This window comes from Podarcis liolepis, assembly GCF_965112155.1.
Source record: "Podarcis liolepis genome assembly, chromosome: 13".
Lineage (NCBI taxonomy): Eukaryota > Metazoa > Chordata > Lepidosauria > Squamata > Lacertidae > Podarcis > Podarcis liolepis.
In genome coordinates this window covers 20,522,392-20,542,977 of record NC_139573.1, presented here as the reverse complement: position 1 = coordinate 20,542,977, position 20,586 = coordinate 20,522,392, and the positions used below count along the sequence as shown (strand labels likewise).

Genomic DNA, 20,586 nt, shown 5'->3' with positions numbered 1-20,586 from the left:
ACACCCCTTCCTATGTGTGAAAGGTCATGTATCCAGGATGGTGCTTGGTACAATGCAGGCTTGTGTAATTTAATAACGGAGTAAAGTATGCCATTTTGTAGAACGATTCCCCCCACTTATATTCACATTTGCGTAGATTTAAGCGAGTAATTAATTGATTAATCAACTACAATTCATATTATAAATTTACCTTTCCTTTTTTAACTTGGCGACTGCTCTAATTATATGTGGGGTTGGACAGGGGAAGGTGTTATTGGAGGTGACTGGTAGTTGCTTGTCTCTCATCCCTCACACCCTTTATGCTGGGAAGGGGAACCTGCGACCTGCCTCCAGGCACGGTTGGACTCCAACTCCCATCAGCCCTGTCCAGCTGACCAGGGCTGATGGGAGTTGTAGTCCCACGATAGAGGCCCATAGATTCCCCATCCCTGCTTTAGTAAGGCCTTGCTCTGTACAATATGGTAGCTTCTTCTGAAAAACTTCAACTGTCTTAAAGCAGCATAATCTTCATTCCAGAGCTGCTAGATCTGAAATTTAAATTCAGTGACCTGGAGGATATCTACTGAATTCCTTCCCCCAGAAATAAGACGTTTTTGATGCTGGGAAGAAGCACCACCCACTTGTGAACAGTGGCAGATGACTGAGGGGCAGAGTCACCCTCCTGGTGCAGCTCACCTGGACAAGGCTGGGTCAGGGCGGCTGCAAGGTCGGGGCTGCAGAGAGACACTGGTGCGAGTGCCCGATTGGCTGTGTTGGCGTGTCATTCACACAGCCCAGCTGTGCCACCAGCACATGCCAGCCCTGTCTGCATAAGCTGCAGCAAAGCCAATGTTGAGAGGGTGGCTCTGCTCCACTGCAGCAGCCACTACTGCTTGTGGAGGGTATTGGGGAAGGGGAACATCAACCGGTCCTGGAAGATGGGGAAATTTTGATCCCTTCTTGATGGCCATAGACTGGAGCCAGGAGACAATAGAGCTTGCTGAGTAATGGACCAAGCGAGGGCAGGAGGAGTTGGGGCAGGTGTCGAGAGACAAGGTCTTCTCATCCTTATGGAGATATATCCCCTTCCCGCCTGTTCTTAACACTTGGGCGAGCCTTCCACTCTCCACTCTGATTTCTTTATTGTCTGTCATTCATTCCCAGCCAAGCTTTCCCTGTCCTGCCCCTGCCCTCCCAAGCTGCCAACCCACCAAATCTCTCTGCTCTTCACTCCTTAGGGGGAGAAGTACGATGGACGTCGCGCTGACATGTGGAGTTGCGGAGTCATCCTCTTTGCCCTGCTGGTGGTAAGGCTGCTCCCCAGTAAATTGCCGGGCTATTTAACACCCCCTGCCCGCCCCCCACCATGTTGTCCTCGCTGTGGCAGAGGCAAAGAGCAACCTATGCCCAACGCTGTGCTCATAGCAACCTATGTCCAATGCTGGTCCTACTCAGAGCAGACCTCTTGAAACTAATGGACATGATGGACTGAAGTTCACTGATGTGAATACCTCCAGGTATTGTTGGACTTCATCTCCCATCAGCCCCAGCTGGCACGACCGATAGTCAGAGATGATGGGAGTTGTAGTCCAACAACATCCGGAAAGCCACAGGTCTCCCATCTCTGAGTTGCATGTGCTTTATTTATTTACAAACACATTTCTGTGCTGCCACATCACAAAGTATTGGGGTGGAGCACAACACTGAAACATAAAACAGCAATTGAAAACAATACAGATAGCCATTAACTATTCCAAAAAATAAAAATGAAATGGTTACAAAGGCTTGCCAGTGTAAAAAGATCAAGATCTACAAGTCAAAAGCGAGGGTGCCTGATGAACCTCTCCTGGAAGGGACAGGTGGCACTAAGTGCCCAACATCTAGAACTTGAATTTAAATGCAAAAAACAAAACAAACCCATTCTGCATTTGAACTCTCAATACTGAAAAATCTGTGTGAGCTTTCATTTTGGGGTCGGTTCTCTCGCCCTTTGTCCTGCAGGGAGCGCTACCCTTTGACGACGACAACCTACGCCAGCTGCTTGAGAAGGTGAAGCGGGGGATCTTCCATATGCCCCACTTCATCCCGCCCGACTGCCAGAACCTCCTGCGGGGCATGATTGAGGTGGAGCCCGAGAAAAGACTCAGTGTGAGTAATCCCGGCGGTGCAAACGCTGTTAAAGTAGGGTTAGGGGAAGACATTTGATTCGTTTTTCCTTTAAAGGCGAATTCACCTGATCTGCATTTTCCAAAACAATGTATGAACCAAGAGACAGCCATCTTTTTGAAATTCTCAATTCTCTGAATTTTTCAGTGCACTCATGCAGCTGAGTAATGTATTTGGAAAATGGATATATTAATGTAAGGTGTGTATAAACATTTACAAATATATTTAAAATTTACAGAATTGTAGTTGAAAAAATATTTACCAAAAAATGCTTTTTCTAAGGCACACTTCATGTATTCTTGTACACATTACTTCAATTTTTCCAAACAAATTTCACAGAATTACACATTTGTGCAAACAAATTACACAGAAAACAATGGAGACAAAACGAAACAAAAAGAAGTGACATATAGAGGTATAACTATCCATATGTGTGTGTGTGTGTGTGTGACATACAAATTGCATTATATTAGGGAAAATATAAGTACTAGAGAAAATATGCTTTGCAAAAATGTAGATATTAGGATAAATTATTATTATTATTAATCAAAATTGTATACCCACTTCGTCCAAAGATCATAGGGCGGTTCACAACATGAGAAAATAATACATAATAAAAATAAGAACTGGAAACTAATTGGCAGCCAGTGCAGTTGGGCTAGAATTGGTGTTATATGCTTAAACTATATTGCCACGGTGAGCAACCTGGTGGCCAAATTCTGCACCAGCTGAAGTTTCTAAGCCCTACAGATAACGCTCTGCAGTAATCTAACCTGGAGGTTACCAGAGCATAGATGACAGAAGGTAGGTTATCCCTGTCCAGATAAGGACACAGCTGGGCCACCACCTGAAGCTGATGGAAGGCACTCTGTGCTACTGAGGCCACCTGAGTCTCGAGCAACAGCAAAGGATCCAGGAGTACCCCCAGGCTGCATTCCTGTTTCTTCAGAGGGAGTGTGACTGCAAGAGCAGGCAACCTCCCATCCAACCATTAAAATGCTGATGAGTTTTCATGAGGGTTTTTAAATTGCCCCCTCCCTGCAAAGTGATGCAGAAATGTGGGGAGTGGACTTAAGACTGGACAAATCAGAAACCAAAAACTGGTAGATTTGCCCACCCTTAGTTGGAAGCGAAGCAATGACATAGTTTTGGATGGGGAGCTCTTCAGTTCCGACATCCACTTTCCTGGGACTAAGCCTCGCCAACCTCAGTGAGGCTTTCTTTTGAGTAGACTTGTAGAGATTGCATTTATAGATGATTTAGGGAGAAAAAGTTTCTAATGTTGTTGTTTCCCCCCCCCTCCATGTGGCGACTTTAGCTGGAACAGATCCAGAAGCACCCATGGTTCTTGTGAGTACCTCCAGATCCTTCTCTTTGATTCCCACCAAGTCCCAATATTTTCTGGCTTTGCTGGGTGGAGATATGTGTGTGTGAGGTGGGAGGGCACATGGAGAAACTGAACCCAGGAAATGGGCAGAGTATAAATAGTTTCTCAGTCAAATACATCCCTGGCAACTGTGACCCTTCCTCCAGATCAGGGGTTTCCAAACTTGGGTCTGCAGCTGTTTTCAGACTACAACTCCCACCATCCCTAGCTAGTCAGGGATGATGGGGATTTTAGTCCAGAAACAGCTGGAAACCCAAGTTTTGGGAACCCTGCCCTAGATCCATCTCATTGATGTCTGAGCTTCCAGCTTAAATGTGTCTAGACATAGCTTTGTATCCATGAGCGCCAGAAAAGTGAAAGTCATATTCATTATAGTGCGTTTGTTTTATTTATTTTTGGCTATAAGCTGTTACAACAATACTAAAATGCTGGTGCAAAATAGAATCCTGAAACAGTATTTCCATAGATACGTAATAAATAGGTTCTTTTCTGGACCCTAGATCATGACAAAAGCCGTGCTTTGTTATACGTACAGTATTAATTGTTATACATACAATTAATTGTAAAAAAAATTGCATGGGGGGAAGAAAAGCGACAACCCTAAACCCAACCTCGAAATTTGACATGCACACTCCACTGTGAAAATATAAAGCCAGGCTGGCTAGCATTTGCCAACCTGAGGTTGATAGTTGCCTTTAGCCAGCCTTACTTTCCTCTTACGTGATCTGTGCTTCTTTTCTCCCAGGGGAGGTAAGAATGAACCAGAGCCAGAGCAGCCAATTCCTAGGAAGGTGGCCATCCGGCGGATTCAGTCAGTCAGCGAGCTGGACCCCGACGTGCTGGAGAGCATGCACTCCCTTGGCTGTTTCCGCGACAAGAATAAGTTGAAGCAGGAGCTGCAGACCGAGGGGTGAGAGATTGGGGCACGTGGCAGGAATGGGGAAGGAGAGCCTGTCTAACGTTTTGCACATTGCACTGTGGGGATGCACTGAACTAGTGGAGGAATGCTTTGGGGGAGATAGATAGATAGATAGATAGATTCTTTATTGTCATTACACTAGTGCAACATTGCACAAGTGCAACGAAATTGGATGCCATCCCTTAAAAACAACAAAAGCAAAACAACAGCAACAACCAAACAAACCACCTTCCAACCACACCCACACCCACACCCATCAAACTCCCAGGTCTCACTATCGAGTTACAGCATTCAAAAAGGCCACAGCTCTTGGATAGAAACTGTTTTTCAGTCTATTTGTCCTTGACTTGATGTTTCTATACCTCCTGCCAGAAGGCAGTAGTGCAAACAGACTGTATCCCGGGTGAGATGGATCCTGCAGGATGTTGTTTGCTTTCCTAAGGCAACGGGAACCGTACAGTTCTTCCAAAGGTGGGAGAGGGTGACCAATAATCCTTTGGGCTGTGGTTATGACCTTCTGGAGCACCTTCCTCTCCCTAGCTGTACATATATTTATTTTATTGTATCTCACCTTTCTTTCCTCCTTGGAACCCAAGGTGAGATACGTGTGTTTCCCAGGGAGTCAGCCATCCAGGCACTGACCAAAAACCAGACCTGCTTTGCCTCACCAAGATGGTGGTCTCATGTGCTTCAGAGCTTATGACTGGTGTGTAAAATGGTTGTAGGCAGCTTAGGTTTCCCGCTAGGAATTGGGAGCTATAGGAGGAAGGGGGCTTCCAGACAGCTGCTGTTTGAGGGTGAGATTCCATCATTTGCAGGCAAATTCAGGTTTATAGTTGATTGGGACGTTCTGAGCAACAAACCCACTTCCCACAGAGATCGGACTTTCTGCAAGAAGGAAAGTGACAGGAAAAGGCATTAGACAATGTGGAGTAACACTTGCTTTCCTAACGCATAGTTTACTGGTGCTGTAGAACTTTTTTATCAAACATAAACAATAAAGGGGGAGCACCACTTGCTTTGATGCAACGTTATCTAACCTCCCTGCAAACAAATCAGGGTGAATGCTGAATGAATAGGTTTTCTGGAAGTTCCTGAAGCTAGGATTGTTCTCACAGAGAAGTCTCAGCACTCCTGCAAAACTACAGTTCCCATAGTTCTTTGAGAGAAGTTGCAACAACTTTTGCACACTGGCTCAAACTGCCCATAGGTTTGTGGCATGGGTGTGTTCTATGAGAGGTGAAGGAGGGCTGAGGTTTGGTTCTTGGCAAAAGCATTGATGAAAAACAGAAGAATCAGGAAGCAGCAGGGAGGGTGTGTGTGTTAAGCATAAATATTTGGGTTTGTGGGGAGGAAGCTGCTGCCTGCATCCTGACCCTGTTCCCTCAATTTGTCCCCCTCTCCACTTCAGGGAGAACCAGGAGAAAATGATCTACTATCTGCTCCTTGACCGCAAAGAGAGATATCCCAGCTGCGAGGATGAGGATCTGCCTCCGCGCAACGATGTTGGTGAGATGTCAGGGAGCCCGTTCCCGACACCCGTCAGGGTGCGGGAGTGGGAGGCTTGTTCCCAGGAATCCCAGGGAGATGCCGACAGACACAGTTCTGCCGGAGGATCCAAAAGACATTTTTGGAACACCCTGGAGCCCCCTTCTTAACAACGGCCCTTGAGAAAATGCTGCTGGGTTGATAGGCAACCTCCAAGGACTCCCTCCCTCTTTCCATGTCTCATTTGGGGATTTTGTCTGTGTTGGGGAACCTGGAAAGATCTGAAAGGCAATGAACAGGTGTTGTCACCTATGCAACTGGGTGTGAGGAACCTTTGGCCTTCTGGATGGTGCTGACCTACAGCTCCCACCTCCCTACCCATTGGCCCTGCTTGCTCAGGCTGATGGGAGCTGTAGTCCAGCAACATCTGGTTGGCCAAAGGTTCCCGACACCTGCTCTAAACTACTCTAGGGCACAGTCCTTGAAGACATTCTCCCCCAAGCATCCCACTGTTGCCACCACATCTAAGCGAGAGCTGGATTTTTGTGCATCCTGTCACTGAATGCATTGCAGACTTCTGTTGGTGCCCTGAGAACTGCATTTCTCGTCACCATTACCCCCTCGCCCAATACATTTCTGTCCCTGGCCGAGTGAAAGCAGTGTGTGTGTTTGAAAAAGCAGAGGTTGGATGGCCACCTGCTATGGGTGCTTTAGTTGAGATCCCTGCATTGCAGGGGGTTGGACTGGATGACCCCTGGGGTCCCTTCCAACTCCACAGTTGTATGATTCTAAGAGAGAGGAAGAGAGAGGTGGCATCAGAGTATTTGGAAATGTGGCTCTCTTCCTCTCGAGTACTGAAGTACTGTCTCTCTCCCCCCCCCCCCCCATTTATTCTAGACCCTCCTCGGAAGCGAGTCGACTCACCCATGCTGAACCGACACGGAAAGCGCCGACCTGAGCGGAAGTCCATGGAAGTTCTGAGCGTCACCGATGGCGGTTCTCCTGTTCCGGCCCGGCGGGCCATAGAGATGGCACAACATAGCCAGCGGTGAGTACGTGTTTAGCAGTGACACTTCTGCAGCCTGGCATTAGGAGGCGCCATTACCTTTTTTGTGTGTGCTTCCTCTGCTCCTGGAACTGGGAAGTGCAAATATTTTAACGTTTGGTTGCCATCCAGTGGCTGCAGGAGGAATTCAATGTATGTTTACTGGACTAACAAAACTTTGCTGTCTCTTGCTGGTAGTTGCATGTAGAGCAATTATTTTGGCTCTTTGTGTTAACATTTCATTTTTAATACAGTACATAGTTTCTGCCAAGGAGGCAAACACAGAGTTTGTATAATCATCATCATCATCATCATTTTTTAAATTTATATCCCACCCTTCCCAGCCGAAGCCGGGCTCAGAGCAGCTAACAACAGTAAAACGATAAAACATTCTAAAATCTAGAATTAACACTTTCATGTCCCATTCTTCAGTTGTTCGAATTGCCCTAGTGCATTGTTGATCTTTGCTGCCCCTGCTGGTTGTGTTGAAAACTGCACAGAAACACAGTGCATTGCTCCCCTTACTGCTGTTTCTGCAAAAACAGTTTTGTGTATCTCCTCCTGCTTTTTTCCTGTGTGTCTCATCTGACCCCCAAGACGGTACTAACCCTCAATATGGATTTCTCCCCAACCAACAGGTCTCGATCTGTAAGTGGTGCCTCCACTGGCTTATCCTCCAGTCCCCTCAGTAGCCCCAGGGTGAGTACCTGAGATATTGGAGAAATTACAGCGTTGGGGAAGGGAAACAAACATTAGGGGCAGAAGATGGGGTGGTGGGCAAAGATGTTGTGGGGCATAGGGAAGGGAGGGGGTGGGTTTTGGAGGGACTGGGATTTGGAAACAGATCTGCAGATCCAGCAGCCTCATTCACATCTCATCTTGCACTCAGTTCAAGTTGGTGAGGGGAGGGAATCATAGAATCATAGAGTTGGAAGAGACCACAAGGGCCATCGAGTCCAACCCCCTGCCAAGCAGGAAACACCATCAGAGCACTCCTGACATATGGTTGTCAAGCCTCTGCTTAAAGACCTCCAAAGAAGAGGGACTGGGAAGAGGTGCTCAGTCAATTGCTGGTTCTCCTGACAGTGGGGCTTGCATACATGGCAGGCAGAAAATTAGCCAAGTGCATATCACTCCCCCATGCGCCCCTCTCCCCCCTTGTTGCATCCCCATGCCAGGAGAAAGCTGGACCTGTTGAATTGCCACCTGGTACCTAGCTTTCAAACATGCCTGGCCTCTGTCAGTGAAAGATAGTAATGACCTTAAAGAGAAAAGGAGAGAAGACGTGTGTAGACTTGATGAGGGATGTCAGAGAGAGAGGCCTGAGGCTGTGTACACACCACACATTTAAAGCACACCCACACACCCTTCCAGAATCTTGGAAACTGCAGTCCATTAAGGGTGCTGAAAATCGTAGCTCTGCGAGGAGTAAGTTACAGTTCCCAGGATTTGGGGGGGAGGGGAGCTATGTGCTTTAAATGTGTGGTGTATATGCAGGGAGGGTTCGGTGAAAGGGACAGGGCTCAAGGTTCTGTGGGAACAAGAGTTTGAGGTGGGGTGCCTTGAAAATGTGGGCCGGTCCACAGCTAGATCTGGAAAGTTGGAGGCAAGGGGAGAAACCAGTTTGAAGTGATCAAAGGGAAGGCAAAGGACCAAGCTAGGCATGGCATTAAGCACATGATCTGCCCATGTGTGTGCTTGGTTTCTAAATAGCAGCTGGGGGGGGCGGAATCGAGATCGGGATCATGGTATGGGAAAGAAGGGATTTAACTCTTTGCTCCCCCCACAGCCCTGATCTAAATCTCCCCGCTCCCCTGCATGCAGCTATTATTTGCCTTTGCTGCTAATTGCAGTTTTTCTCCTGGGGTAACAAACAGCAGCCCCAGAAGAGCAGGGCAGGGAGCTCTGTGCCTGAAATTTAGTAAACGGAGGCATTTGTAAGAGGTTCTGCTGTGTGTGCTTCATGCCATGGTTGGTTTGGCTAAAAGTAGCAACAAGCTGTAGGCTAGGTAGCATTGGCAGTGCAGCGTGTTGGCTGTTGTGGAAGTAGGCAAAGCCCTTTATTGTTTGGAGGCAGGTTCTTTGTTGCTACTAGCTGCACAGAAGGCAGAAATCCAGCCGGTGCAGCTTTGATCAGCACGACACCTCCATGCCAGCGAAGACCTCAGCCCTTGAACTGCAGCCTGCCACAAAGTTAGTAAAGGTGCACAGAAGCAAATGGGGGAAGAACCCCTTAGAAGAGGAAGCTTATATTTGCAGTAGGCTGGCTGTTTAGGGTTTGACTGCCTCTAGGGTGAAGGGCAGGTTCCCTGTGAGAAAGGGGCAGGGCAGCCTTCCCCTGGTGCCTTCCAGCTGATGCAGACATTCCCTTGATCTCTTGGGCCTCCTGTTTCAACTGCCAGGCTGTTTTAAAGGGATTCCTCTGTTAAAACAATCATGCACATTCATATTTTAATGTTTTAATGGGATTGTTCTATGCTGTATTTTACTTGTGTGTTTTAAAAATTATGCTGCATTCTAACCATTGTGCAAATGGGGTTATATATGTTTTGTAAGCTGCTTAGGAGCCGCCTGGGTCTTAAGCAGCATATAAATGAATGAAGATGAAGGTTGATGATGATGATGCAGGCCAGCTCTGGCTCTCTCATCAGTCCCAGCCAGCTTGGCCAGGGGTCAGGGATGATGGAAGCTGGAGTTCAACAACACCTGGAGGGCACCAGGTTGTGGAAGGCCACTTTCGGGCTTGGAGCAGCTGCTCTGTAGGAAAGGGTGGCTGTTTGTGGGAGGAGGAAGCAGAGGGCTGGTCTCCCCGGGAGGCAGACAGGCAGAGGAGGACATAATATCAAAAAAGCCCCGTGGAGAAGCGATGGAGGGGAGGTGGAGTAGTGGATGTCAGGTTTGCTGCAGCGCAGGCTGGCTGGAGGGAGACACATAGTTTTTGGGCGCCATAGATATCTCCCCAAGAATGCAGGGTAGGCTTGCCGTGGAGCAGGCAGATCCTTACGAAATCAGGCCATTTGTCACGCCACCAAGTTCTGTCTGGGCCACAGAGCGAGACTCTCTTTGGGAGCAGGCTTGTGGGGCTGTCACCTGCCATTACTCACCCCCCATCTCACGGCTCTCCCCTCCTCACCTTTCTTCCTCCCCCCCACTTCTCCCCACACCCAGAGCCCCATCTTCAGCTTCTCCCTCCCATCGCCTCCCCCGGCCCCTGCGAAGACTCAGACGCTTCCGGCCAAGGGCAGCCCGGCAGGGGAGCGGGCCCTGCAGAGCCGGCGCTCCGCCCCTTTCCCCTTGCCCCCCAACTCTCCGCCCCCTCACCCGCCCTCCTCTCCCCGCTGCTTTTTCCCTTCTACTAAACCCCCACCCAAATCTGTGCTGCAGGTCACCCCCCACCCCTCCCCTCGGGGAAGCCCCCTCCCCACTCCGCTCGGCACCCCTGTGCACACGCCCAAAGAGAGCCCCAGCGGCACCCCCGGAGGGACGCCGCCCAGCAGCCCGGGCGTGGCGGGCGTGGCCTGGAAGACCCGCCTGAACTCCATCAAGAACAGCTTCCTGGGCTCCCCGCGCTTTCACCGCCGGAAACTACAAGGTGAGTGGGCAGTTCCGCCCCCTGCTGGGGAGGGTGTGTGCGCAGGTGCATGCAGGTGTAGCGGTTGTGTGTGCCAAAGACAAATCAAGCCACCCATGATATAAAAGCAGGGTTGAAAGAGGGATTGTGAGTGACCCATCCTGAACGCATGGCAACTTTGCCCCCTGTAAGGCGGTGTGTGAGATGTTCTGAGTGAGCATCTAAAGCACTTTCCTGCGCGTGTGCAAGAGCAGTGAATTCTGGCAGGCAGAGGAGCCTTCAGAGGGCACAGCTGCATCAGGACCGATGTGTGCCTATGACTGGGGATGATCGAGAATGGAAGGGAAAAAGCTCAGAGAGCAATAAAAGGGCGACCACGTATGAATGAAACGGGAGTTTGCATAATGCCATTGTGCAACAAATTGTTCACATGAAGCTGAACCTCTGTGGTCCAGCAAACCAGATCTTTATCTCTCCACCCAATGGGCCAACTTTGACAGGCGGGCAGGACCACAGATGTCATAACGAAGTCAGGGATCTATGATTCCAGGGGAAGCTAGCTTGAGCAACAGAACCAGGCAGGATGAAGTCCCCAACCATCAGCTGATGTCATCTGCCTCTTGGGATGATGTCACCTGATTGATAGGTGGGTGCAGTTTTTGGGGGGAAACAGCCTCTTGGGCTAAATTGGAACCCATGGCAGGCCAAGGTTGGCCTGTAGGGTGGAGATTTTCCACCCATGGTATAAATTATATGTCAGACAAATGTAAGAGAGGGATGGAAACATGCGAAATAGGAACCTGGGAAGCTGCCTCATACTGACTCAGAACACTATTCCCCCTAGCTTTACTGCCTACACTGACTGGCAGTATCTCTCCAGGATTTGGGGCAGGGAGACTCTCCTGGCCCTCCCTGGAGATTCCAGGGATTGAACCCAGGACCTCCTGCATGCAAAGCAGATGCTCTACCACTGAGCTATGGCTCTTGCCCAAGCAAGACTGTGTGGAAGGCCTAGCCATCCCTGCTTTTGCCCTCAACATCCAGCAGCAAGTGCAGCTTTGCTTTGAAGCACTGGAGTGGGTGGGAAGGAGGTCACGCACACTGCTGTTTTACATTTCATGTTTCTCCTCCTCGCCCTGCAGTTCCTACACCAGAAGAAATGTCCAGTCTTACTCCAGAATCATCCCCTGAGTGAGTATCAGAAGGCAGTGGCAATAAGGAAGGAGACGAAATTTCCTTTCATTTCCCCTCCCTCCTTGTTCTTTAACTTTGTTCCTTACAGGATGTAGGGTTGTACCTAGGAGTTGGCAAGCTTGGCCCCTGCCAAGGGCCCAGATCCAGGGTGTGTGTGCAAATATGGTGCTTCTGTACTCTGGCTTAGAGTGGCTGGGAGCGTGCATGCTCCCTGGGCCACTCCTCAGGGCAGCCAGGCAAGGCACGCAGGTTCCACTGGCAAAGGGACAGGGGAATCGATACATCTCCTTGCCAAGAGCACCAGGGAGCTTCTGACTAGATGGCAATTCGATTCCACGGTAAATGTGTGGTTGTTGGCATGGGGAGATCCAAATCTCCCCACCCTCCACCTGCACCAAGTGGACTCATCGGAGTCAGACACAGGCCAGCACGGAGAATGCAGGTCTCTGTGGCCAGTGAAGTTAACTCTTTATTCAAGGAAACTGCATAGAACACAGCAACACTTCCCAGAAAGTCTGTCCCTTTGGAGCAGTTGCCAGGACTGAAGGTCCCTGCCTTCCACCCTTTCTAAGGCTCCTCCTCTCCCGGATGTTTCCCAAGCAGTCTCAAACTGTGTCTGGCCTCTGTTCTGCTCTCCTCATTATTCTGCATGTTTTTGCAGCAGGAGAGGGAGACTCCCTGGATTCTTCATCAGCCTCTTGCCCCCTCCCCTCCTCTGCTTCAGCCTCAGAGTCTGAACTGCTCTCTGTCACAGGCTCTTCCTGCTCACTAAACCCTGCTGCCCCATCAGCATCCGGCACCTACTCCCAATCCTGTTCCTCTGGCCTCTCCTCAGTGTCCCACCGCCAATCCCTGTGCTCTGAGTTTTCCTCTTCCGGAGTTTCCCTTGGGGTTCCCCAGCTGGTGCCTCCCACCTCTCCTCTTCGTCCAGCCAGTCCCTGACATGTGCTTCTGTGGTTGTGCAGTTGCCACAGGCTCAGGCTTCAGTGGCAACAAGTGGTCACCTCTCCCACCTCTCCTTCTTTGCCGTGCTTATTTGCAGGCTGTCACAGCCTTCCTGTACTGCTTTTGCCCCTTTCAGACTAGCCAAGAAATCCTGGTTTGGGAATTTTATCAACCTAGACAAAGAGGAACAAATTTTCGTGGTCATCAAAGACAAACCCCTGAGCTCCATCAAGGCTGATATCGTACACGCCTTCCTCTCGGTGAGTGCTGAAGGCCCAGGAAGGGAAGAATGTGTGAGTTTGGGGAGACTGTGAAGAATAGGATATGGAGGCAAGTAAGACAGGCCTACTGGGTGCTGACAACCACAGTGGAATTAGCAGGACCCTGGGAAGGGATGAGTTCCATCCATGGTTTGTGGGTAAAGATGGGGGAGAAATTAGAGATTCCATTCGCCTATAAAGGCAGCCTTACAAAATCCACACTTTCCAAATCGATACGTGAACCAAATCATGGTCAACTTTCAAAATTCACACTTCTCCGAATTTTGAAATGCCATTCTCCAACCAAGTAAGGTGTACAAAAATGCATATATGTTAGGGTACAGTGTTAAGGCGGGAATGCAGACATTATTGAAAAGAACGGGGGGGGGGGGAATAGGGGAAGTTGCTCTGCAGAACTGTGCATGCTAGGCTAAAATTTGAAATGAGCAGGTGTATATTAGAAAGAATTCAGACTAAAATGCTGGTGAATTTTCGTAAGGACTTAAAAAAAAAAAATAACAATGATCACAAGTCAATGTGGAAATGTGAAGACTAGAAAAATGAGAAATTGATAGAAATGGACCGTTTTGCCCAATGCTGCCTGTGAGCTGACATCTCCTGTGTTCCACCACATTCACAGATCCCCAGCCTGAGTCACAGCGTTGTATCCCAAACAAGCTTCCGGGCCGAATATAAGTCGTCGGGTGGCCCCTCTGTCTTCCAGAAACCCGTCAAGTTCCAAGTCGACATCAGCTACTCCGAGGGTGGGGAGGCGCACAAGGACAGCGGGATCTATTCGGTCACCTTCACCCTCATCTCAGGTGAGGGCCCTGGGATCCTCCTTTGAGTGGCCTTGGGGATTCATTGTGTTTACTGGACACCTTTAATGAGAGAAAAATCACTATTGGCATTTATTAAGGACTGAAAACTTCTTACTGGCTTTTTGTGTGAAAGAGAAAATGAACTTGTAATATCTGGATATGAAGATAGGGAAAAAATTGGTTTATAGAAAATAGAATAGTTGGGTTTTTGAGTGAATGCTATATTTAACTGCAGGACAGAGAACCAGAAGTATTTTTTTATCTTTCTTCATTTTTCTCTCTCTCTTCTCTCTGTCTCTCTTCTCTGTCACTTTCTTTTCCTTTTTCTTCTTCTTTTTGCTTCCGTTCCTTTTTTAGATTAGGTTTCAAAAGCATTTCTTTTATTCTGGTGTATTATAAAAAGATACTTTGTATTGGGTATGAGCTTTTGTATATCTTTGGACAAGTATTGATAAAAATAGATATTTGCGGGGCAGCGGAGAGTTTTGTCCCTCTCTGATACAAAAACCTAATCAACTTTCAGTCTCTTGGAAATGTGTACATTTTTTTATTTACTTGGGACTAAGTTTAATAGTAGCCACTAGATTCATTGAAAGAAAAATGATGTTTCCAGCTTGTTTTAGTAGAAGAGATAGGCCATACCCCTCACAGGCTTACATTTCCCGGGATTCCCTGGGACCCCCAGGAAAGAACTGTTTTAAGAAAAGCAGCTTACATCCATTATCATTGCAAACACATGGCTTTAAATGTATGAGCAAAGTCTCCTGAATGGCTATTATTTTGGGCCCTGTAACTTACCTTTCCACATGATACCTCCCTTCTTTGAGGCTGCCAACTCTGCCTTCAAGATTCAGCTAAAGCTGATTCCCAGTTGCTTATTTGCAGTTCCTGGGGGTTGACAACAGAAGCAACAGATGGTGCTGCTGAATTCTAGGGATGTCCCACAGAGCTAGTGGGGTTTTGTTTTGTTTTGTTTTTAATGCTTGGTAGTGGGTTATGAACAATGCATGGGGGATTCTCACATGGGGCATATGTATCTTACTATTTTACATCAGCTTTCACTGATTTTACATCAGCTTTCAGTTTTGTGGTTTCTCCCAAAGAGTCCTGCAGAATTCATAATTTCACAAGAGGGCAAAGGGCTCTGTATTGTTATGGTAAAATCTGGGTGCAAGGCTGCTCTGCCACCCAGCTCGCCGGACTAAGTCCGCGGGTCCCTGCGGAGGAAAATGAGCTCAGCCGGAGACAGGAGCAAACTGCAGAAGATCCAAGTTTATTGCGCAACAGGTTCAAGGCGAGATTGAACAGTGAGAAAGGGGTGACATGAACTTTTGAAACTTCCCTCCATGTCCCAGAATACAGTGCAAAATACATCCCAGTTACATCATGAATACATTAAGAAGAGGTTGGGTTACACAGATTACATCATGAATACATTAGGAAGAGGTTGGGTTACACAGATTACATCATGAATACATTAAGAAGAGGTTGGGTTACACAGGATTAACATATGGAGGAGGGAGGGGGGAATATGCAGAGCTGGAGATATGCGCAGATGAGCACCTGAGTACTGGTGATGAGAAGACAATGGTCCATGTATGCATGGTCTGCCACCTGGCACTGCCTGGAGGAAAGGCTTGGCAGAGTGATTTGACAGGATTAGGGTCTTGACACCTTGCTTGAGGGATTATGGAGGACAGGGTAGGTGTCATGGAGTCCTAGAGAAATTGAGCAAATTGGCACATTGATTTTCTATGAATTTTATAGATTTTAGTCCCTTTTGACATTGACAATTGGAAACAAATGGATATATTGTAGCAAAGGAGGTGAAGAAGACATGCCCCCCCTTCCGTATCAGTATAGAGATCACTAGCGCCTTGCAGGAAACAGCTACCTTTTAAACTAGCTCAGAGTCTGTAGATACGCCCACAGTGGGAAAGGGGATCCCAGCTCCTTTGGAGGGAAGATCAGAGTTCATTTACAGGAACTTCAAACACCAACCTCTCCAGAGGCAACATAACACCTATCCCAGAGTCTAAAAGGGCACCAGCGTCTGACTTGGGAATCCAAATTCATTCATTTCACAGTTGTTACTGGCATATTGCAGTGCTGAAGCAAGTAGACTATGAGTGTGTGTGTTTAATGTATTTATAGATAGGGGTGTGTGATGGTGTGAGAGAGAATGGTTTTTAAAACAGCCCATAGCACTTCAGACAAGTTTGTTCTGGATCCCAGAAATAAGCACTTTGTTCTAAAACTATATATTGAGTACGGTGTCTAACAAAACAGAGACGTTAAAGCCTTAATATCTTTAATATAAATATAGTCTTAAACCCACCCATACAGAGTTCAGCATGAGCTTGGTTTTAGGATCTGCACTGCTTATGAGTGCATCTTCCCATCATGTAGCCCTAGCAGAGTCCTCTTCCTGGAATCTTGTCTTTTGGAGGAGCCCCTGCTCCTTCCTGACCCTGAATGCCTATGTCTCATTCTTAGGTCCTAGCCGCCGGTTTAAGCGAGTTGTGGAAACAATCCAGGCGCAACTGCTCAGCACACACGACCAGCCTTCTGTGCAAGCCCTTGCTGGTAGGTGCTTGAATGGGTTTGCTCGATCTTAGATGGATGCAGTCTAGCAATGAGCAGTGTGCTAGCCACTGCTCTTGCCCATGCTGGTTTTTGTCAAGAGGCATTTTCTGTACCTGTGCAAATATTACCTGTCCTGGTGGTGCAGCTGCTGCATGGCATCCCATCTTGTTCTCTTATCTCTAGACCGTTTGCTGCAGCACATTAACAAGGCTACTTCTTTGGAATGGGGTATCTTGTATCTGCAAAACTTTTGGTGCGGTCACACTGCTTCATTTCCACTTAGAGCACCTCCGGTAACTTCCTGCTGGAAGCCCATAACGCTTTATACCACAAACGTTCTGGTTTATTTTTGTGCCCCTCCAGACAGCAGTGACATGGTAGCATTAGGGAAGGGCCGTAGCTCAGCCCTAGAGCATCTGCCTTGCTTGCATGCATGAAGTCCCAAGTTCAATTTCCAGGGAGAGAATCCTGCCTGAAACCTTGGAGATCTGAGCGGTGGTGTGACTTGATTTAAAGCTGCTTCCTATATTCTTAAGCAGGCATAGGCAAACTCGGCCCTCCAGATGTTTTGGAACTACAACTCCCATCATTCCTAGCTCACAGGACCAGCGGTCAGGGATGATGGGAGTTGTAGTCTCAAAACATCTGGAGGGCCGAATTTGCCTATGCCTGTTCTTAAGCTTTGTAGAGCAAACTAAAGCAGATGAAACCCACCTCTAATGCACTACAGTGGTGCCTCGCAAGACGAAAATAATCCGTTCCGCGATTCTCTTTGTCTAGCGGTTTTTTCGTCTTGCGAAGCAACCCTAGTAGCGGATTAGCACTATTAGCGGTTTAGTGGCTATTAAAGGCTTAGCGGATTAGCAGTTAAAAGGCTATTAGCGGCTTAGAAAAAAGGGGGGGGGGAGCGAAAAAAATCAGAAGACCTGCAAGACGTTTTCGTCTTGCGAAGCAAGCCCATAGGGAAATTCGTCTTGCGAAGCGCATTGAAAAACGGTAAACCCTTTCGTCTAGCGGGTTTTTCGTCTTGCAAGGCATTTGTCTTGCGGGGCACCACTGTATTATTATGTAAAGAACCTGTTGCAGAACACACCTATATTTAAGCACTGGTCTGGAGGGGCCCATAGTGACTATGAGACAGAAAGCAGGAGAAAAGGTGGTGTTGGATCTTGGTTGTTCAGAGCAGTTGACCAAAGGGTGTGTGTGTGTGTGTGTGTGTCTGCTTGTGAAATTCCCCTGATTTTGCTTCTCTCTGCTTCCAGATGAGAAGAATGGGCAGCAGTCCCGCTTGCCAGGCACTCCAACCCGCAGCTGCCAACCGTCTCGGCGCTCCGAATCCGACGTCTCGTCCGAACACCATCGACGCGGCTCCAAGGACAAGAAGCTCGTCTCGTCCAACGGGACTCAAGTCCAGCAACCACCACCCCCGTCTCCACAGCAGCCGTGACGTCTGGGGCAGGGGGGCAGCCTGAGGGCGGCTAGGGGGAAGAGCAGCCGAAGGAAGCCCACTCCGCGCCCCTGGAAATAGCTGGCAGCCGCTCCAGATGGACAGGAGGAGCCAACGAACCTGGACGGATGGGTAAAAGGCCCTGCACCAGAGACGCAGGCAGGGGCGGGGCAGGGCGGGGCGGGGTTTTGGTCCAAGTTTTAACAACTCCGTCTCACCCCACCCCCTGGGGCGGAAAGTCGCCATCTTGGGAGCGGCCCATACTGTGAACTTGTAAATAGTTAACAACAACAACAACAACAACAACAGAAAACAAATCTACAAAAGAACCGAAGGGAAAGAAAAGAACAAATTATGGAGACAAAAAGAAAGGATGGTGGACTGGAAAAAAAGAAAAGAAAACAGAGGGGGGAAAGAAGAGGTGGAGCAAACCGGGCAGGAGCCGGTGGGGTTTGGGGTGGGGGTTTAATCCTATCCTTTTGGTTGGGGGTGGGAGTGGGAGGGAAAGTGGGTGTCTTTATTTACTTGAGCCCTTTTCACAGACTCCCTCCTGATTTCTGTTTTGGTTCTTTCCACAAGACATTCTCTTTCTCCTGCTTTTCCTTCTGTGGCCTCAGAAATAGTACACGCCCCCTCCCCCCCCCGTATTCACAGGTTCATGGCGACAGTGACTAAAATCAGGAGACAGAACTAGTAGCAGAATTTTGGTTGTTGGTTTGTTTGTTTTTTAACAATCAAGCGGAATATACATTTTATGAAATGGATAAATAAAATTGGTTGTCGCAGGAGAGAAAGTCAAAAACGTTTCCCTTCTGTTCCAACTTCTCTTTTAGTTTTCCTTCTCTGAGAAACTTAATTAGGTTAAAGAAAGGAAAGCATTATCGCCAGTTGGCGTAAAGCTTAAATATTCATTGTAAGAATGTTCAAAAACCAGAGTTTGAAAAATGCCCCCCCGCCCCAAATCTGAATTTTTGAATATATATAAGATTTTTTTGGAGTGGGTGGGTGTGGTTGTAACTATTAAAGCAGTTTACTGAGAACTTTGCAAATTTACACAAAGGAGCAATTTGAAAAATGCATTTAAAGCCAAAAATAACTTTGAAAGCTCTGACAATGTCAGCAATCCATTTTTAACAAATTGCTACTTTTTTTGAAAAAAAAGGGGTGTTTGCTCACCCACCAGGAATAGTCAACATTCCCAAATTACCATTCTTCGTGTTTTTAAAATATAGCCAGGGCTTTGTTTCTAGAAAAATAGGTGCCAGTACTCAGCATGAGTTGTTATATGAAGTGCCGCACTTTTTAACAATAACAAAAAGAGGCACTGGTACTGCATACCCTCGAGTACCCCCTGAAGAAGTCAGAGCACAGCTTACGGCACAATGTGACTGCTTGCATTTTCCATTCCCATCCCTAACTTTTTATTCCGACTAAGTGACAAAAGTATCAGACTTATGCAACCACTCATTACAGTCACTGCTGGAAGGATCTTCATGATTCCTTCATAGACAGCGCAGTACGAGAGCAGGATTCAGCAAGAGCTGCAGAGGAGAGAATGGAATAGGCAGCTGCACTGACTTTGTTAGCTTAAAAAACAAACACTACCAGAAAGCCTTCAGTTTCCAACGTTAGAAATATCATAGCTCGAAATAGAAAAAGGTGTCTAGAACAAACCAGGATCAGATTTGAATAGATGTCTCTCACTCCTTTCAAATACATGTTCTTGTTTTATGCAGGAAATTTTATCAAAGCCTTTTGGGCTACTCCTGTGTTTCTAAAAAGAAAAAAAGAGGGGCACAGATGAGTAAAGAATACCCTCTACTATCTCTTCCTGCTTTGCTTATCACCCTACATTAGGCCCCCCTTTCAGTATTTTCAAAAGCTCATCTATAAAATTTCCAAGGATATAATTGAGGCCTAGCTTCTGTCTCGTGTAATTTTAGCAACCCCGCCAGAACTCCGGGTGGGTACATGACTCCCCTCCCCGCTCTCCCCGCTCCTTTTCCCTAAAGCTGGGCACCCATATGCACAAGGCACTATGAGGAGGGGGGCAGACGGAGGGGGGAGGCTTTCAGAACATGCTGCGGTCTTGACAGAAGACAGAGGGACCCCAGAGTCAACAGGCCAAGGACCTTAATGGAGGCATACGGATGTCAACTGGAGTGGCGTCAAGAGGCAGGATTCCTTTCTGGACCATGAGTGGCATTCACAAGCGTGCGGAGGGTGGGAGCTGCAACATTGGGAGCCAATGGGCCATCCATCGATATGGGGAAGGGAGTCCAGGTTGGGTGACAGTGCAATAGGGTGGTGATGGTGGATTTTGAAAAAAGCAGTCCTGCTCCTATCCATTCCTCCTCCATCCCCCCCATCCTGCTCTGGGCGGCTCTCTCCTCTCAGCTGGGGGGGGGGGGAATGTGGGTAATGGCGCATGCGGGCGTGCAAATGGGCAGGAGACAACTATGTAACCTCCCCCCCCGCCACCCTCCTCCGTATCTGCCCATCCTCTCTCCTTTTGTGAATCCAACCTTATCTTTCGCGCACACACAACAACCCCACAGCCCATCTTCTCCCCACCCTTCTCTCTGGCTGTTCAACACCCCACCCCCACCCAAGCCTTTCATCTCCGGGGGTCTAATTATTGCTCAGAAGAAAAAAATACAAACAGTCACTCAAATGTTTCCCTCGCTGCTGAGACTTACCACGTGTTATTTCTGCCCAAGCTTCCGGGGGATTGCGGCCCTTTTGGCTTCCAGCTGGAAGGTGATGAGGTGGGGTTGT

General features: G+C 48.0%; 1 protein-coding gene across 11 annotated transcripts in view; it reads left to right on the top strand.

The window, feature by feature from the left end:
* The window catches only part of BRSK1 (BR serine/threonine kinase 1), a 54,795-nt gene extending 34,309 nt beyond the window's left edge, over window positions 1–20,486 (top strand). For 10 of the 11 annotated variants that reach the window (XM_083471861.1, XM_083471862.1, XM_083471858.1 and 7 more), the window contains 13 exons: window positions 1,218–1,286; window positions 1,981–2,127; window positions 3,464–3,495; window positions 4,278–4,442; window positions 5,863–5,960; window positions 6,837–6,987; window positions 7,623–7,683; window positions 10,153–10,576; window positions 11,698–11,746; window positions 12,831–12,954; window positions 13,595–13,775; window positions 16,272–16,361; window positions 17,624–20,486. In XM_083471861.1, coding sequence (XP_083327987.1) covers window positions 1,218–1,286; window positions 1,981–2,127; window positions 3,464–3,495; window positions 4,278–4,442; window positions 5,863–5,960; window positions 6,837–6,987; window positions 7,623–7,683; window positions 10,153–10,576; window positions 11,698–11,746; window positions 12,831–12,954; window positions 13,595–13,775; window positions 16,272–16,361; window positions 17,624–17,808 — 1,776 coding nt within the window. In that variant the 3' untranslated portion in view covers window positions 17,809–20,486. The remainder of the gene's footprint in view (window positions 1–1,217; window positions 1,287–1,980; window positions 2,128–3,463; window positions 3,496–4,277; window positions 4,443–5,862; window positions 5,961–6,836; window positions 6,988–7,622; window positions 7,684–10,152; window positions 10,577–11,697; window positions 11,747–12,830; window positions 12,955–13,594; window positions 13,776–16,271; window positions 16,362–17,623) is intronic. The other variant, XM_083471863.1, reaches the window with a different exon arrangement.
* The last annotated feature ends 100 nt before the right edge of the window (window positions 20,487–20,586 follow it).